We start from the raw sequence: 16,975 nt of genomic DNA on the forward strand, positions 1-16,975 counted from the left end.
TATCCTCAATATATGTTCCACTCTATATGCATCCGAAGAAGTGGGCTGTAGTCCACGAAAGCTTATGCTCTAATAAATTTGTTAGTCTCTAAGGTGCCACAAGTACTCCTGTTCTTTTTGCGGATACAGACTAACACGGCTGCTACTCTGAAACCTGTCATTAGAGCCATAGGTAGAAATCCTGGCCCCACTGAAGTCAATAGCAAAACTCCCATTGACTTCAATGCGCCCACCATTTCAGCCATAGAACATATGCAAATTGCTAAATGTAAAAGGAGGCAGAAGGCAAGGAAAACACAGTGTGGTTAAAAGGCAAGATATACTCAAGCCAAAACAGTATCCTTCAAAAAGTGTAAAGTGATACTAATAGAAAGGAACACAACTTTATGGCAGGTACACTGTGTAATCTGTCATTAAAATCAGTTACTCTACCAGAGAACTGAAGGATAGTGAGAACTGAGTCTACATTTTGTCGTGCCAAGGTGATCTCATAAATTACAGACCAGCAAGTTTTACTTCAGTACCAGGAAATTAGTTGAAAATATAGAACTCATAGTTGTAATTTATTTTAAGAAGTCTTTGATAAATTCATCACAAGAAGCTGTGATGACTAAGTCTAAGTAGTAATGGAGTGAGAGGTAAAGTTCTGTCATGGACTAGAATCTGGTTGAAAGAGAACAGTGTATAAGAATAAATGCTTCACTGGCAATGACAACAGCTTCCCTTCACTGTGGTTCTTCCTTGTACTTTATCTACTGTTATCCTACTTGAGCACTGTCATTATGTTCAATATTCTGTTTTTCTCTTTTCACTTATGAGTCCTTCTATTTTCCCTACTCTCTCTGAAGCAATCATACTAGGGTACGAAAGAACTCTGTGCAGGTGAGGCACTTCAGAGTCCATCAACAACACCATAATTAGCCTGAGAAGAGTTGCACTTGAGTGATTCAAGATACTCCCCATATGTTAAAGGACATTGTTTATACATTCTCCTTGCCCCTGCTGTGTCATCAGTTTTCACAGTTTTAAATTTAAATGTGAAATATGCTCAGAAGAAGTTTACCAGCAGCTCTATAAGCCCTGAAATGTTGGTTTCCAAAATAGCTTTCATTAGTTTACTGAAGGAATAGTTCTACTAATGATATTTTCCTTGTGTTTAATTAAAACCCTGGATAATGAATGATTCAGCAGTTTTGATGCTCTTCTGAGAACTGAGGATGCTTCTGTAGTGAAAATTTAGGGTAATTATAATGACAGAGTATACTTAATGTTCCCTACTGGGTATTTAATGTCATTACTCTTGGTTGCAGATATTATTTTATTACCATATGTATGGAGTGAACATCGGATCATTAACCATCTATCAGGTGACAGCATCAAACCAAGAAAAAGTCCTACTCCACCTAACTGGAAACCAGGGAAACTTCTGGCAGAGAAAACTGTTGCTTCTGGATGCAGATGAGGACTTTCAGATCACCTTTGAAGGGCAAGTTGGGAAAGGATACAGGGGCAACATAGCACTTGATGACATCACATTCACCAAGGAATGTTTGCCATCACCTGACTTATCAGCAGAACCCACAGCACTACCTTCAACAGGTACATTCCTATTAAATAGACTTAGCAATTTCACAGCATCAGATTCTGGAAAGAATAACGAACAAGCCTTACTTTGATTTTTCTTTTTGGTTTTTTTTAATGGTCAGAAATGAATATAATTTGAAATAGCTCTTTAGTATGTTGACCAAAGTATTGCGTAGAAGAGCTGTTTGGAAAAGTGAGTCACTGATCTTGAATCTGCATGACATACTCATCTTGAGCAGGACAAACTCACAGGAGTGGTCCCATTTAAGTCAGTGGGGCTATTCACTTGTAAAATCAAGTGTGAAAGGACAAAGAGTGCAAGGGGCTTGCTTCCCTAGAGCCCATATGCAAAGACTGGGCAGAATCCCAATGGAGAGTATAGTTACAGCTTCCTGCTAGCACCTCCCTGGATGCAAAAGGTACATGTGAGACAAGCGGAAAAGGGCAAAAACCCCTCCCTGCCCACTTGCCAGAAGAACTGTTGCAAGGGTGACAGAGCTGCTACTCCAGCATATGCTCCCACTGTAATTAGTGTGCCACCAATCAACACATAGCTTCCAGCATGAACTGAAATTTAAGTCAGAAGCTAACCCTTAATTTCCATCAATTTTGATTGTGAGTGATTCATAGCCAGTGAATCAGGGAAAAGCTCTTCCTGTTTTTAGACAGCTTTTGGCAACTAAGCTCTCAGATGCAATCTATGAATATGCAACTCTCATTGGGATTTCTGCCATGGCTTGAGGGCAGTGTAGGACTCTCAGGATTTTGTATCTTTTGAAGGGGAGGCATTTATAATGGGTTTCCATTGAATTGGGAGCCTGTTATTTTCCTAAATCTGTTTTCAGAAAGCCTTGTTGAGACAGTGAATTGGGATACAATAAGCTGTAATTTTTATTTTATTGATCTTTTGTTTCACATTTGTTCTTTCCATAAGCATAGTAGTTACCATCAAATTGCATAACTACTTGAAAATTATGACAAACACAGTGTAAAACAGTCTAGGCTTGGCTGTGGTAGAAACGTTGTACTTTTCCTTGAGAATGATATTTTTCTAATGGTTGATGGTTTGGATTCACTTTCCTCTTTCTTCTCTTTGGGGTGGGAAAAGTTTTTCTTTCTAAAAGGCCCTGTGATTCTTATCTTCAGCATAATATCCATACTAGAGCTGGTGAGAATTCTCTAGATTAAATGAAATGTTGGCAAAATATCCTGTTTTGCTGAGACATTGGTTTCAATGAAGTTTCCATTGGGGATTGGGGGTGAGACAAAAGACACTCTGTAGCCTGAGGGTGATGGCATTGGCCTGGGATTCTGCCTGAGTCAGAGCAGAGATTTTCATCCTATATCACTCTGACTCCAAGAGAGCAAGGACTTGAACCTGGGTCTCCCAGATCTCAGCCAGTGCTTTAGCCAGACAGGCATACACGAACACACTCTTGCTTCCTGAATTGAAAAGCTCAGGTTTCAAGCTAAAAACAACTGACAATTTAAGTTTTTGCAAAAATGGTCAAAACGTTTTGATTTTGTTCCAGTGGAGAATGAAAGCAATTTTGAAACCTCAAATGTTGCTGCAAAACAGAACAGTCATCCTCCAGTCATCTCTAATTTGTATTCCTCTTACTGTCCCCTTCCCAAAATATATATAGGCATAAGATATAGTTCATGCTAACAGTCATGGGTTCTGTGGACACAATGACAGAGTGGCTAGCATTATCAATGACTGAGGCTGGTTGCAATGCGATAGTAATTGCCATTAGGTACAGAAAGATGGTAGTTGACATTTGCTATTCATTGAAATCATCTGACCTCTGATGCAACATCAACAACAAATTAATTGGAACAAAAGATGTAAAATGTAGTTGTTTTTGTTAAACTGGATTGGACCATTATTAACAATTAAGAAAGCTCTTTGTCCTTCTTCATGAGGGTGTTATGTTCAGTTTACCTACACAATCATTTTGAAAATTGCAGATGGCATGTGTACAGAAATCCTATCCTTTTCTATCTCCCCAGGCTGAGACAGAACTGGTCAAAATTCTCCAACATTTTTGATTTTGCAATTAATTTTTTAATTGAAATTTTGATTGGGTGGGGAAACAAACACAACTCAGACATATTTACAGAAATTATTTTTTAACATTTTTCATAGATATCTAGGCTGCAATAACTTTTACAAAGCAACTATACATAAAAAGATGAGAGATTAGGGCCAGGGTGTGGGACAAACTGACTCCTGTCAGTTAGGGGCTGAGGGTGAGCCCTAGGAGGCTATGGCACCTACCTGCCACTTGGCTGCCTGATGAGGGGAGGAAATCTTAAGTCACAATGAGACCTCAATGAGATTCTGCTGCCCACACCAGGATCTCTTGGGAGATGCCTCCTCCCCCAGTGTCACTTCCCAGTGCTCCCATGGCCATGCCTGGTGGTAGCAGGCAGGTCATGGACTCAGCACCGGGGAGAGGTAGTTTGGGTTTTGTGGTAAAGTTAATAGAGTGGAATTTTGGGGAGAGATTTTTCCTGGTTCTACCTTAACTTCCTGTGTAGGAACTTTAATATTTACTTGTCTCTATTCCCAATCAATAAAATTAAGGTATTTTCCCAGCTCACAAGAGTATTGTGAGGAGGAATCGATTTATTTGTGTGAGGTGAAGAGACACTACAGCAGGAGTCGGCAACGTTCGGCACGCGGCTTGCCAGGGTAAGCACCCTAGCGGGCCGGGCCAGTTTATTTACCTGCTGACGCGGCAGGTTCGGCCGATCACGGCCCCCACTCGCCGCAGTTTGCCGTCCCGGGCCAATGGGGGCGGCGGGAAGCGGTGCAGGCTGAGGGATGTGCTGGCCATGGCTTCCCGCCGCCCCCATTGGCCCGGGACGGCAAACCACGGCCAGTGGGGGCCGCGATCGGCCAAATCTGCCACGTCAGCAGGTAAATAAACTGGCCCAACCCACTAGGGTGCTTACCCTGGCAAGCCGTGTGCCGAACGTTGCCGACCCCTGCACTACACTGATCAATATCATGGAAAAGCCTATAGAAACACGGAAGCTCGCTATGTGGCTGCTGCTAAAGGATGGTTTTCTTCTTCAGAATTTCATTTACCACACTTTATGCACTTGGTCAAGCTGGTCTGGAAACTCTATCTAACACAGTGCATCAAGGTCAGAATTTGGCCCAGGCTGTGCAAGGGTTTCAAAATATCTCCTTAATACCTCATCAAATCCTTACAATCCATGCCATTCACTGCTCACTTCAATCACAGCCCAGACTCTGTGGCCTTCATTACAGACTAGATCAATACTTGAAAAGGAAAACTTTATACTATTGTGACCCCAAGAAGTGCATTTGCTGAGGTTTCTAATTCTGTACTCTCTGGTGTTTCTGGACCTGCTGCATTTACAGTAGATGTGAGTCCCTGTGGCAACATTTGAAACTTTAAAAGCTTTGCTTTTGATGGTGAAAGGCTGTTCAAAAATACGTCTATCAAACAAAAGTTATTAAAGCCTAAGAAAAAGCTACGAGGGACCCATTCCTTTGTATGATATGTCCAGGATGTAATCTGTAGAACTTCAGATGTTCACAGCAATTTCAAAGTAGCAGTATTGGTGCCTTAGGATTCATCTTAGCTGACATTATGTTTAGAGTTTATGTAAATCTATTTGCCTTTTCTCACCTACAGAATTTCCGTTTGTCCTGACCAGAGGTTTAAACTCTGATTTCCAAAGGTCCCAGGCTCGACCTGCTATTAAACCATGCTTTTTGCTGCATTATGGACAGTTATGGGGATGGAATTAGTTGCAAGGATTTGGACCCTTGATACCCTTTGACACTGGGCAGAGGGAAACATTGCAGCACCTGAAACTGTGCAGTTGGGATAAACCAAGACTGAGACATTTAGTCTTGTTTCCATAGGTTTAATTTTATAATGACCAGTGGTGTGTTGTCTGTGTATGCAATGAATGCATTGCAGGCCCCAGGACTGACTGTGCCCACAGGCCAATTCTGTCTGGCCTCCAAATGCACCTGGAGGATGCCATTTTATAGAACAAGAGGAGAGTTGCTCCACCTCAGAGACCGCTAACAAGAGAAACAGGGCAACTGAGAAGGAGACAATCACAGGCGTCATCACTCCTGATGCTGCATGGACCAGCTGCAAAGCAGTATGCCCCAAGAGGAGGGGCTGGTGATAGACCAGGGGCAATAGAACCTGATATACGAAGGTCATATAGCTGACTCCAGAAAGACTGTCTGAAAGACAGGCCACCTTTGCCTTTCTTTGTTTTCCTCCCGATTCCTCTCTCTCATAAGGGAAAGAGAGGGGAAAGGACCTTTCTTTTGTCTGTTTGTTTGACTTAGAGAACTCCTCATGTGCTGCAAACTGGGGGAAGAGGAAAGGACAGTATAGATGACAGGCAGGAGGGTGGAGGGAGCCCCTGTTCCCCACATATGTCAATACCTGGAGACAGATAGTCACAGCTGATAATTTTAAAAGAGAACAGAGGTATAATTCTATAATAAGGCACTAGTCTTCTAAGTATTTAAACTCTGCATTTCCTGTCGCCGTTTCTCTCCTTGGTAAATATTCAGTAATATTTAAAGGATGGAGGAGAGAGTTTGACAACTCAAAAAAAAAAAAAAAAAAAGTCATTTTGAAAGCATTGTCATGGACTGCTGACTAACTGCCTGTCCGCATGGCGCTGCTTAGCAACCACCCCAGTCTGGCAAGTCTCTCAGAGCTGCTTAGACGGTTGAGGCTCAGAAACAATAAAGCCTCATTTCAGGGCACTGCTTATCAGCTCTTCACTGTATGAATAGTGATGGCTATTGTAGTATCTGGAGCTGTTCACATTCTTCAATGGTAGTCTGTGTAGGAAGGCAACACTACTTACTCCATCCACTGTGGCTTTCTTTGCTTTGGGCTGGATTAGAAAAGTACAGTCTGCCTTGGGTAAGGGGAAGCACATAGCTGCAGCACTTCTGGAGCAGTCCTGGAAAAAAACTGTGACTCCTCTGCTCTGCCTTTGCTCTGGAGCGTTCATCCCCTTTTCTGGAGTAGCCTACTCCCCACTATGTGCCTGGCCAGTTCACTGCCAGGCCAGCAAGAGGGGATTGGGGGGGAGTTGAGCTAAGGTTCTTCCCATATTCCATCCCTCTCTGCCGCTTTGCTCACAGGGAGACTGTGACAGGGTTGGGGAAAACCCCATCCAGTGTGTGATGAGTGCGTCCCATCACACTTCTAAACCCAAGTCAATATACTCACCCTTCTTAGTAAGGTAAGGAGGCCTAATGGCCAAAGTCAATGTACTCTCCCCTAATAGCTGGGCAGTGCGGCCCAATGGCCAGAGTCAATAGATTTGCCCCAGTTGGCAGGACAGTAAGGCCCAGCAGCTACAGTCAGTAAATTTGCCTCGGTGAGACAGGGCAATGCAGTCCAATGGCCAGAGCCAATAGATTCACCCCTCTTTGCCACAGTCCATAGCTTTGCCCCTCTTAATGGGGCAGTAAGGCCTAATGGCGACAGTCAGTAAATTCACCCCAGTGAGACAGGGCAGTAAGGCTTAGTGGCCAGAGTCCATAGGTTCACCCCCCACAGCAAGGAAGTAATGCCTAGTGTCCACAGTCAGTAAATTCACCCTGGTGAGACAGGACAGTAAGGCCAAGTGGCCAGAGTCAGTTAGGATGAGGGCTTCCACGCACAAGAAAGGGGGGGTGGCAGCCTGGGTAAGGGGGTGCAGGCCCTCCCTCTCCACCAAACCCCAGCCCAGGGCAGGGGCACATGCCACTGAGTCAGCGGGTGGGGCAGGGGGTCTGACCAAAACACACTGGCTCAAAATTCCAGTTCACTAGCTGGGCACCTATCAAATTCCCCTGGGCTGCTTCCTAGCATCATTCCCGCTGTCACAGTCTGGGCATCTCCTTTATGTCTCGGTTCTCCGGTCTGCACAGTCCCCGGTGACTCCGGACTCAGCAAGGTCTCTGTAGGTACCTTGGAGTCTACCTGGGTTGTAGCATCTCCAGTTCCCATGGCCTTAGGCTTCGGATGATCCTTGGCTGGAGCCAGCATCATATATCCTTTCTCCCAACAGTTGGCCACAACTGAGCTGAGCTGCTCCCTTTTATACCAGTGCACCTGGAGCATGCCCAGTAGAGTGACGGGGGCATGGTTTCCTCAGCCCACAATGTAGGGTTAACCCTTTCCTGTCCTATGCAGGGCTAGTGCACCTTGTCACAGGGGCATATCACGCAAGTGTCCCCTGTTCACCTTCCTCCATAGCTGGGCTGAGTAGGGGAGGTCAATAGAAGTCACTTCCTTGCACAGCCACGTAATGGCTGCAGAAAAGGTGTGAGAACCTTTCCATTTTATTAATTTTGGTGGAATATTAATAGCTCTTAGAATTAAGAGTGACCCATTTTGCATTTTCATCTATTAATTATTTTTATTATTTATTTGTGTTACCATAGTGCCTAGGCACCCTAGTCATAGAGCAGGACCCCATTGTGCTAGGCACTGTCCAGACACAGAACAAAAAGGGATTCCCTTCCCCAAAGAGCTTATAAAATGGCAAGCCAAGATGGGGAAGAACAAGTAAACAATGAAACAGTATTGGGCAGCTTGACCACTGGTGGTCTCTGTGCACTAGCAGCCTAACTGTTGTCACGTTTTTCATGCACATCATAGGGAAGAGTTTCAAGGAGGAATTGAAAGTGGATAATGAGGTAGTTTTGGTGATGTTCATGGGGGCTACTCCCAAGCTTGTGGGGTAGCATGGGAAAGGTGCTTATCTGAAAATGTAACAAGTAGGCAATGGAGACTGGCGTCATAGGCCAATCAGAGGCAAGCATTGACACCTCAGTTGTGAATGAAAGATGATAGATGGATGACAGAGATTGACTATGAAGGGCTATGGAAGTGAATACAAGCAACTTATGTTAGAGAAGGGGGAACCAGTAAAGGGATGCAAAGGGAGAGATGACATGGTCAAAGTGACAGTTTAGGAAAATTATTCTGAATGGGTAGGAGTGGGGCAAGGTTGCATTTGTCAAGGCCAGATAGGGAGAGAGATGTTGCCATAATCAAGATGCAGGATGATGAGAACCTGGACAAGAGTTTTAGCAATGTGGATGGATAGGAAAGGCCATCTCTTAAAGATATTATGCAGAGAAAATGGGCAAGAATTAGATATAGCCTGGATGCATAAATTATGGGCTTGAGTGACAGGAAGGATGGTGATGCTGTCCACCGTGATCAAGAAAGGAGGGGCTGGAGCAGTCTTTCGGGAGAAGATTAGGTGCTCTGTTTTAGCCAAGTTGAGCTTGAGCTGGCAGCTAGACATCCACAAGGAGAGGTCAGAGAGACAGACAGAGATTTTAATTTGAACAGAAGGAGACCGATTTGGAGTAGAGAAATAGAACTGTGAATCATCCCCATAGTGATGGTACTTGAATTTGTCTTTGTAGATGAGCTTATCCAGAGTGAAGGTAGAGAGGGAGAAAAGAAGGGAACCCCAATAGAGAGTTGGAGGAGGGAGGAGGACGGTCCTCTGAAGAACATGCTGAAAGAGCTATTAGAGATGTAGAAGGAGAACCAGGACAGAGACACAGAAGCCCAGGGAAGACAGGATTTCAAGAAGAGGAGCCAAAGGTGATAGTGCCAAAGGTGGCTGACAGGTGAAGGACGATGAGGATGGAGTACTGATACAGAGCTTTAGCTAGAAAGAGATCAATAGAGACTTTGGCAAGAGAAGTTTCAGTACAATGCAAGGGTTGGAAACTGGATTGGAGAGGGCCTAGGATTGATTTGGAGGAGAGGAGCTCCAGAAAGCAATTGTAAACAGCCCATCTCTCTTTCATCTCTAAACTCATTGTATGGGCTGGTTTTTTAAAGGTGGGAGAGACTAAAGCATGTTTGTATTGTGAAGGGGGAAAACCAGAGGAGAGTGAGAGGTTAAGGAGAAGAATAAGGTAGGGAATGAGGGAGGGCACAAGGGAGATCAGAATATGGAATAGAATGGGGTCACTGGAGCAAGTGGAGAAGTTAAAGGAGGAAAGCAGTTGAGAAACTTCTGCATCAGGGAGAAGGAGAAGAGAGTTGTAAGGGGAGAAAGGGGAAGTGTATCTAGCATTCTTACCTTGACTAGGCTATAGCTCAAAATTGACTTGACTATAGTTGTAGTTGGGAAGGTGAGTAGGTGCTACAGCAAGATTAAAAAAGATTTAGACACATACAAATAAAAATAACCTCTGCAGGTACACTGAGATACAATTACGAGAGCTTCAGAGTATAAAAAGATCTTCAGCTAGAGTCAGGAAAGAAATTTCTCCCTATGCATAATTAATTGAATTACAGGTGGTTTATATCTTCCTCTGAAGCATCCAGTACTGGGCACTCTCTGAAACAGAGTACAGGATGAATAATAAACAAAATGATAATACATGCTTAGAGTATATTGTTGAGCAAATCTTGAAGCAGAAAACTGCTTCTAAAATTGCACCCACAATTTCTGTCTGCACCTAAAAGTGTACACGTGTAACTAACTTTCAGGTAAAAATAGGCTGTAGACATCTGATTTCCAGAGTGTTCCTGCAATGGTGATAGTCTAATTTATTTTATTCTCACCTGTGATTGCTGTGTACTCACAAAATTGCAGGTGCCATATTAGGAGGCCAAGTGAGGCCCATTTGAAAATTTATTCTTTATATTTGTAAGGCTATACAGGATGGTAAGTAAAGACTACTATCCTCTTTATACAATGGGAAAAATTGACACAGAGGTTAAATGAGTTGTCTAGAGCTATATAGTCAATGGCAGAGCTGGGATTAAGACTTAGGAAGTTCAAAGATCGCAGCTGAATCCATTGGACTTTGAGAAGGGATAGAACCACCAATAGACTATTCTGGTATGGGAAATAATCTGTTCCCTGTTTTTTGGACTATTGCAGCTTAGATTAGTGATCCTAAAATCTGAAACTTGGTGGTTGTCAATTTAACCCTAGGATAGTGCCTCAATAAAAATGAAAGGTATGTCAATTATAAGTCTACCTACTTTGACAGTTTCAGTTATAAATATAACATGGTCTGATATATGAGATGATGAAACAAAATTCATACAGAATAAGTGTATTCCTGGAATTATAACTGAAATTTGTATATGAAAAAAGATGTCTTAAATTCAACTTGTCCCCGTTCCACTGAAGTAATTATACGACAAACCAAAGGAGGCAGTAACAACAGAGTCTGCTATGTAAATTCTCTTCTAAATGCCTTTTTACTTTGGCTTGAGTTCAAGTGGTTCTGCAAAGTATAATAGACTCAGAAAGAAAATTGAAATCAAATAACCTGCCTTTTTGTGTAGGATGGGCAAAGCTAGGATACAATTTCACACAAAAAATTACTTGACCAAGAAGTGTTCTTCATTTTGTTCTCATCTGGTATGTGTTTACTGCCTTATTCACAAATACAGAAATGTGAATTTCTAATTTGGGCAGGAATGACCGTCCCAAATGAATCTGACATAAGACTCCACTGTATCAGCAATTTTCAGTTTTATAATCTAGTTAATTTTAATAGCATGAGTTTAAAGTTTCTAACTTAATAGAGATGTTGTAGGTACTTTAATAATACAGTAGCAGGTTTAAAATAATCTGCTGTACATAATACTATGCCACCTCCTGAAACCAAGATAAGATTTTTCCTGTACTTAGAAAAATAGGAGAAGGTGGAACTAATGTAGAATGAGTGGGTTACTGTAGTAGCTTCATTGTATAACAGTAACAGTCCTCAGCATAAGTGATCCAACACTGATTACCCAGTATATGCTCAACAACTCATTTAATACCTTGGTAAGGTTCTAAAGGCAATTCTCTCCTACAGAAAGGAGTGTAAGCTACTACATTGCCTGGAATTTCATACTTTTTAGACCCTTGTATACCTTCTCCAGCCAAGCTCCACCTATGTCTCATTACATGAGTTTGGCTTGCTGTGTTGCATTAATACATAATTTTGGATCCAGCTATTTCATTCCGTATGTGTATTGTTTTTTTTAAATAAATTCAAAGGCAGTTACAGTCTCACAGCTAGATCTACAATCTTATCGGCATTTACCCTGAGACAATGCCTGTTCTTTTTTAGCACTACTTGAGCTCAGAACACCTGTCACTTAAAACAAAACACATTTCCCTCTGAAACGCCCCCTCTGAAATTACTCTGGACATCAATGTTAGTTCAGGATCAGTGGCAGGTTTAGGGAGCAATACCTCATGACCCGTTAGGGCTAGAAACAGGAGATTCTCTTCTTACCAAAGGGGCGCAGAATTTGCTATTCGATCACAATACAGCGGACTTTAAAACTAAGACACTGGTATGTATGGAAAAGCTCCATTAGTTCACTTTTAAAGGCTTCTGATATTTGTTGTAATTTTATCTCCCGCTGAGACCCGTACAGTTTTGTATTTAGCATCGAAGGGAGCATGGCTGAATAGGCTGAGTGATATGAAAAATTGTGGCAATATGTTTTTAATATACTCAAACATCTTAAAAATTGTTTTACTGTAAGGCAAGTGGTGTGTGCAGAATGCATGATAGCATGTCGTGGTATGAAGACCTGACTGGAACTTAATTGGGATGTATATATACACACACACAGTCACACACAGTACCTTGTAAAAAATAAGTCTAAAGAATGAAACTGCTGTGCTTAGTCATTCTTGGATCTCATACATTAAATGTAAGAATGAAAGAACATTCAGATCTATAGTGAGATCAGAGCATGGTTTGACCCATAATTAATTAAGGCTCTGAGAGCGGGACAATAGAATATGATTAATGTCATCTATAGCCCTTTGAAATGTGGCACAGTCAGCACTCATTTTTCTCTTTGTCAAAGAACTTTGGTACCAAATAAGTATCTTGGCCCTTGGGCATCCAGAGATACATTTAAGGGAAATGTGTCACATCACTGATATCAAAGTATGTGACAAGTCGGGAGGAATTACTCGTCAAGGCAGGAACTTTGAAATTGAATGGTCTTTGAAAAACTGCAGTTAACAAAGCACATTTAAGGAGCTTGTATTAATTTGTGTGCATGCATGGGGCAAACTAATGATTCCTCTGAGGCAATGGACTGCTGAGGGAGCAGGTATACTATCTGATAGGTGGTTGTGGGAGTCATTATGACTTTAAAACCCACAATGCCTCCACTAATGCAGGGGGACCCCACTGGGGTGTAGCTATTGCTACACTTTTGGAAAGGCATAACCAGCATTGCTCTGCCAATACAGCTCTGTCAGCACTGAGAGCATAGTGAGTAGACCATGTCTGCACCCAGCCCAGTCCTTTCTGGGGCCACTAGTTTTGCTGGCAGCACTAACTCTCTTCTCCCACTGGATTCTCCAAATCTTGTATCTAAAGTTTGCCTCTGCATGGATGGACTGGAAAAGTGAGGAAGAGTGCTGCTCCCCCACTGTAATGCACCTTTTGAGGGTCCGCCATAAATTGTCCCACAGTATATTTACTGTGGTACCTGCAAACAGATAGCCATAAAAACATCACATATAAGCCTTTCATGGAGGGGATTGTCATGTTTTTGTTTTGTAGAGCACCCAATACAATGGGAGCCCCCAATCACATTTTTGAGCCTATGGGTGCCTATGGGTACTACTAACTGCTGACACGCAGCGATAATGAAGCTACAGTATGGAGTATATTTTAATTAAGATTCATGGAAATAGCTAGATCAACCATCTCCACTCTAGATGTTCAGTTGCTCACATGCAGGACTTGTCTACATGGGGGATTCTTGTACCAATGTAGCTGATTTGAAACCAAAGGAAGCACAAGGCCTGTTTTATACTAGTGCAGCACATTTGGCTGCCATTTGAACCAGTGTAGATACTAGTGCAAAAAATCTCTAGTGTAGATGAATCTCCATGTACGTGTAAGCAGGGAATGAATGAGCTTCCCCCTGACATCTAATGAGGAACTGAGGGAAAAGACTTCAGGAGCAGACCATATTTCCATAGACACACTACTTTACTTTATCTAGGTGTTCAGCAAACAGCAGTTTTGCCAAAGTGATCAGTTTTTGCTGGCTGTGGGTTACAATTCACTTTAGTATTGAATGCAGGGGTAGTGAAATGTTATTATCCTTATTGTATGAGTAAAGGTCAGCAGAATTGTACTTAGCCTGTCCTGACTGTGGGCACAGAATTTGGGGGTCTAAACTGAACTGAAACCTCACTTGCTAAGCAGGAGGTAGGGATGCCAAGTCACAGTGAAACAGAGAGGGGGTGGGGGCAGGTGTTCCTACAGGGTGGTGTGGACCGTGCTTAAAGAGTCCTAGACATCATTTGACACTCCCCTCTCTAGTGTTTAAAGTCAGAGCTGATTGGACTCAATTGAGAGTCCTTGTTTCTGGTCACTCATTACTAAAGCTAAAATCACTGAGCAGGCCTAGGGGTTAAGCCTTAGACCTGGTGTGGGGACAGTGTTACAGTGAAAGAAAAATGCATAGACTGCACTACTGGTGAGATTCCCAGGTACCCAGAGCTGGGTTAAGTGGCGGAATCTCAGAACATGGCACCGCAGAAGTGGCAGTGTCAAGCAGCAACAGTGATAGTGGTGGCAGAGCTGAGGGGCAGCAGAGATAGCAGTGGTGGTGGCAGAGATCACAGTAGCAACAGTGAGCCAGCTACAGCAGCAGAGGCACTGCTTGACATCCCCACCTTTCAGGGTAGGAGGTGAACCCACATGAACGCACCTCTGAACCATCAGTCTCTGCTGACCAAACACAACCAACTGTTAGTCAGGTGCAATGGAGGGAAAGGGGAGTGTGGGCTGAAGAGACATTCATTTGTTGGAGTTTCACACTGCAAGGTGGGAAACTGAGGCAAAGGATACTACCCAGTATACTCTGGAGTGGGTGTTTGCTTATGGTCACATGCTTTTGAATCATGGTTATGGTGTTTTCCCAAATTAATGCTGGGCTTCCTTTCCCTCTTAATAAAAGTTTTGTTATACATAGATTCAGTGTTTGCAAGTGGGAGGCATCAAGTGCTGGTGTTTCATTTCCCCAGATTACTGGGTGGGGGCTTGAGCCGTTTCTGTTTTGTATTGTTACAAGGTTTCTCTAGATATTGAAGCTGGCCCTTGTTGCTGCTGACACCACCTGACAGAAAGGTTACATTTTGGGGGGCTTGTCCGAGATCCCTGGTTGAGCACCCTTCACTAACACACTTTGAATAAGCCATTAATTTGGGGAAACAATGTTATATTTTGGGGAAATCACAGATTGTATAATGGCTGTATACATGTTAGAGGATTGGTGCTTATAGTAACAGGGGTACCTGAGGCATTCAATGAGGGCTCAATGGAATCTGCTTTACCAGCAGCCAGAGAATGCCTGAGCAAGTGCAGAATGTGTGGGCACATGTTTATGAGTGAGGATGGTGCCTTTGTAGCACGCTGTGAGTTGTCCGTGGCTGTGGAACTTTTACAAGTTCCAAGTGAGCTAGCAGTGTCAGATGCCACATGGAAGCTGGTAGTGCTGGAAGCCAGTCTCTATTGGCTCCTGCCTCAGATGTAGAGTTGTTAAAGGAAATGTCGGCCTTCTTAAGGAAAGAGGGAAACACTCTGCCTGATATGCTGAGTTTGTTGGGCCTTGACCCAACAGCCCAGGCCTGGGGGCTACAGCCTCATCTAAAGCATGGGCAAATGCTCTGGGTCAAGCATTGGAAAAGGTTGTGTAACCCCATCCTGAGTCAAACCCATATCATAAGTTAAGGTTATTCTCCACAGAGGGTATTTCATAGATAGTGTGCCTGAACTTGCCAGAGAAGTGTGGTAAGAGAAGAAGTGGACACCACTGCACTACTATGCCCCACCCTAAAGGAGTCACTAATGTGTCTGTGCTGATAGGGACCAACTCCAGTATCTCCAAGGTACTTGCTGATTACTGCAGACGGCAAGCTGTTGACCAGTATGTAAACACCTGACAATCCACAGGCTTTGTGCTGCAGCCTGTAGAGATATCAACACTAAAAAGGAGATTTCTGAGCTACCAATGGGAGCATTGAGGTACATGGGCATGACCCCTTTAGTGGTACCTGCAAGAACCGGGAGAAGTGCCTGCCATGACTACTTGCCTAAAAGGCAGTAAAAGGACGTGAACAATGGTAGAGCAGCTGACAGAAGGAGTGCTCCCTGGAGGAGCACTGATCACCAGGAGGTACATAATCTTACCCCCAGAAAGGTAACTATACTGATTGCTAATGAAACAGGCTGTGATATTGTAGTGAAACAAAGGCAGAAGATAGCAGACCTCTCTGAGCCCAAAACGATCATGGAACCCCAGTGTGAAGCCCAGTGTATAATGATAGACCCTGCAAGGTTTGACTTTGGGGATTCGCCATTGCCTGAGGATTGGAGGAATTGTCTAAGGAAGGAACTTTGTGAAAGGTCCAAGGTATTCTCACTGCATGAGTAGGATCTGAGATGTGCAAAGGGAGTGGGATACATTATCAGACTACAAGACTCAGAACCCTTCAGGGAGTGATCTAGGAAGATTGCTCTCTCAGAGATGGAGGATGTGCGGCCTTATCTTCAGCTGCTTGCAGATGGCATTGTTGAAGAATCTCACAGTCCATACGCCTTCACTATTATTGTGGGGGTCCCTAAGAAGAGTGGGAAAATCGGGATGTATATTGACTACCGAACTCTAAATAGGCACAGTGTAGTTTACCAGTACACCGAGCTATGAGTACAAGATGGCTTGGACTGTTTGCTAGGGAGGCAGTGATTCTCTGTGTTGAATTTTTGAAGTGGATACTATCATATACCTCTGGGAGAAGCAGATAAGGAGAAGACAGAGTTCATCTATCCTTTTAGGTTTCTATCTGTTTGAGTGCATACCCCACTTCTAAAGTGCTAGACCAGTTGGAAGCCTCTGAACTGAAGCTTTCAATTGATAAATGCCAGTAGAACATCAGTCAAATACATGGGTCACATTGTGTCTCAGGAGGGTGCGAGTATTAATCCAGATAAAATAAAAGGGCTCACTATATGGCCGCACCCAGATAATTACAGAGAGCTCAAGACCTTCCTAAGATTTAGCGGCTACTATCTAAATCTACCACTGGAGATTTGTGAAGAATTGTGCTACCATAGTAAAGCCTCAGAACGATCTTACTGGGGATATCAGTCCAACAAGAACAAATCTAAGACCAATGATAAGGAGAGCTTCCCAAGCCTCCTGAGATACTATGGCCCCTTGGAGCCCTTTGACTTTAATTGGTTTTGGAATAGATCCTTAGTCTCTGCCTCTCTGAGCAGATCTTTTGTTGTTCTGGTGTCCTGCCCCACCACCACCATTCTTGTCCACTGCACAACAGTGAAGCTGCTCAC

The 16,975-nt window shown here is 43.3% G+C and overlaps 1 protein-coding gene across 1 annotated transcript in view; it reads left to right on the plus strand.

Annotated features, from left to right (window-relative positions):
* Nucleotides 1–16,975, plus strand: part of MALRD1 (MAM and LDL receptor class A domain containing 1) — a 435,909-nt gene that overhangs the window by 188,287 nt on the left and 230,647 nt on the right. Inside the window, exon 25 of the mRNA XM_054017027.1 lies at nt 1,311–1,599. Within this exon, the coding sequence (XP_053873002.1) occupies nt 1,311–1,599 (289 nt within the window). The remainder of the gene's footprint in view (nt 1–1,310; nt 1,600–16,975) is intronic.

The sequence above is a fragment of the Malaclemys terrapin genome, chromosome 2 (assembly GCF_027887155.1).
Source record: "Malaclemys terrapin pileata isolate rMalTer1 chromosome 2, rMalTer1.hap1, whole genome shotgun sequence".
Lineage (NCBI taxonomy): Eukaryota > Metazoa > Chordata > Testudines > Emydidae > Malaclemys > Malaclemys terrapin.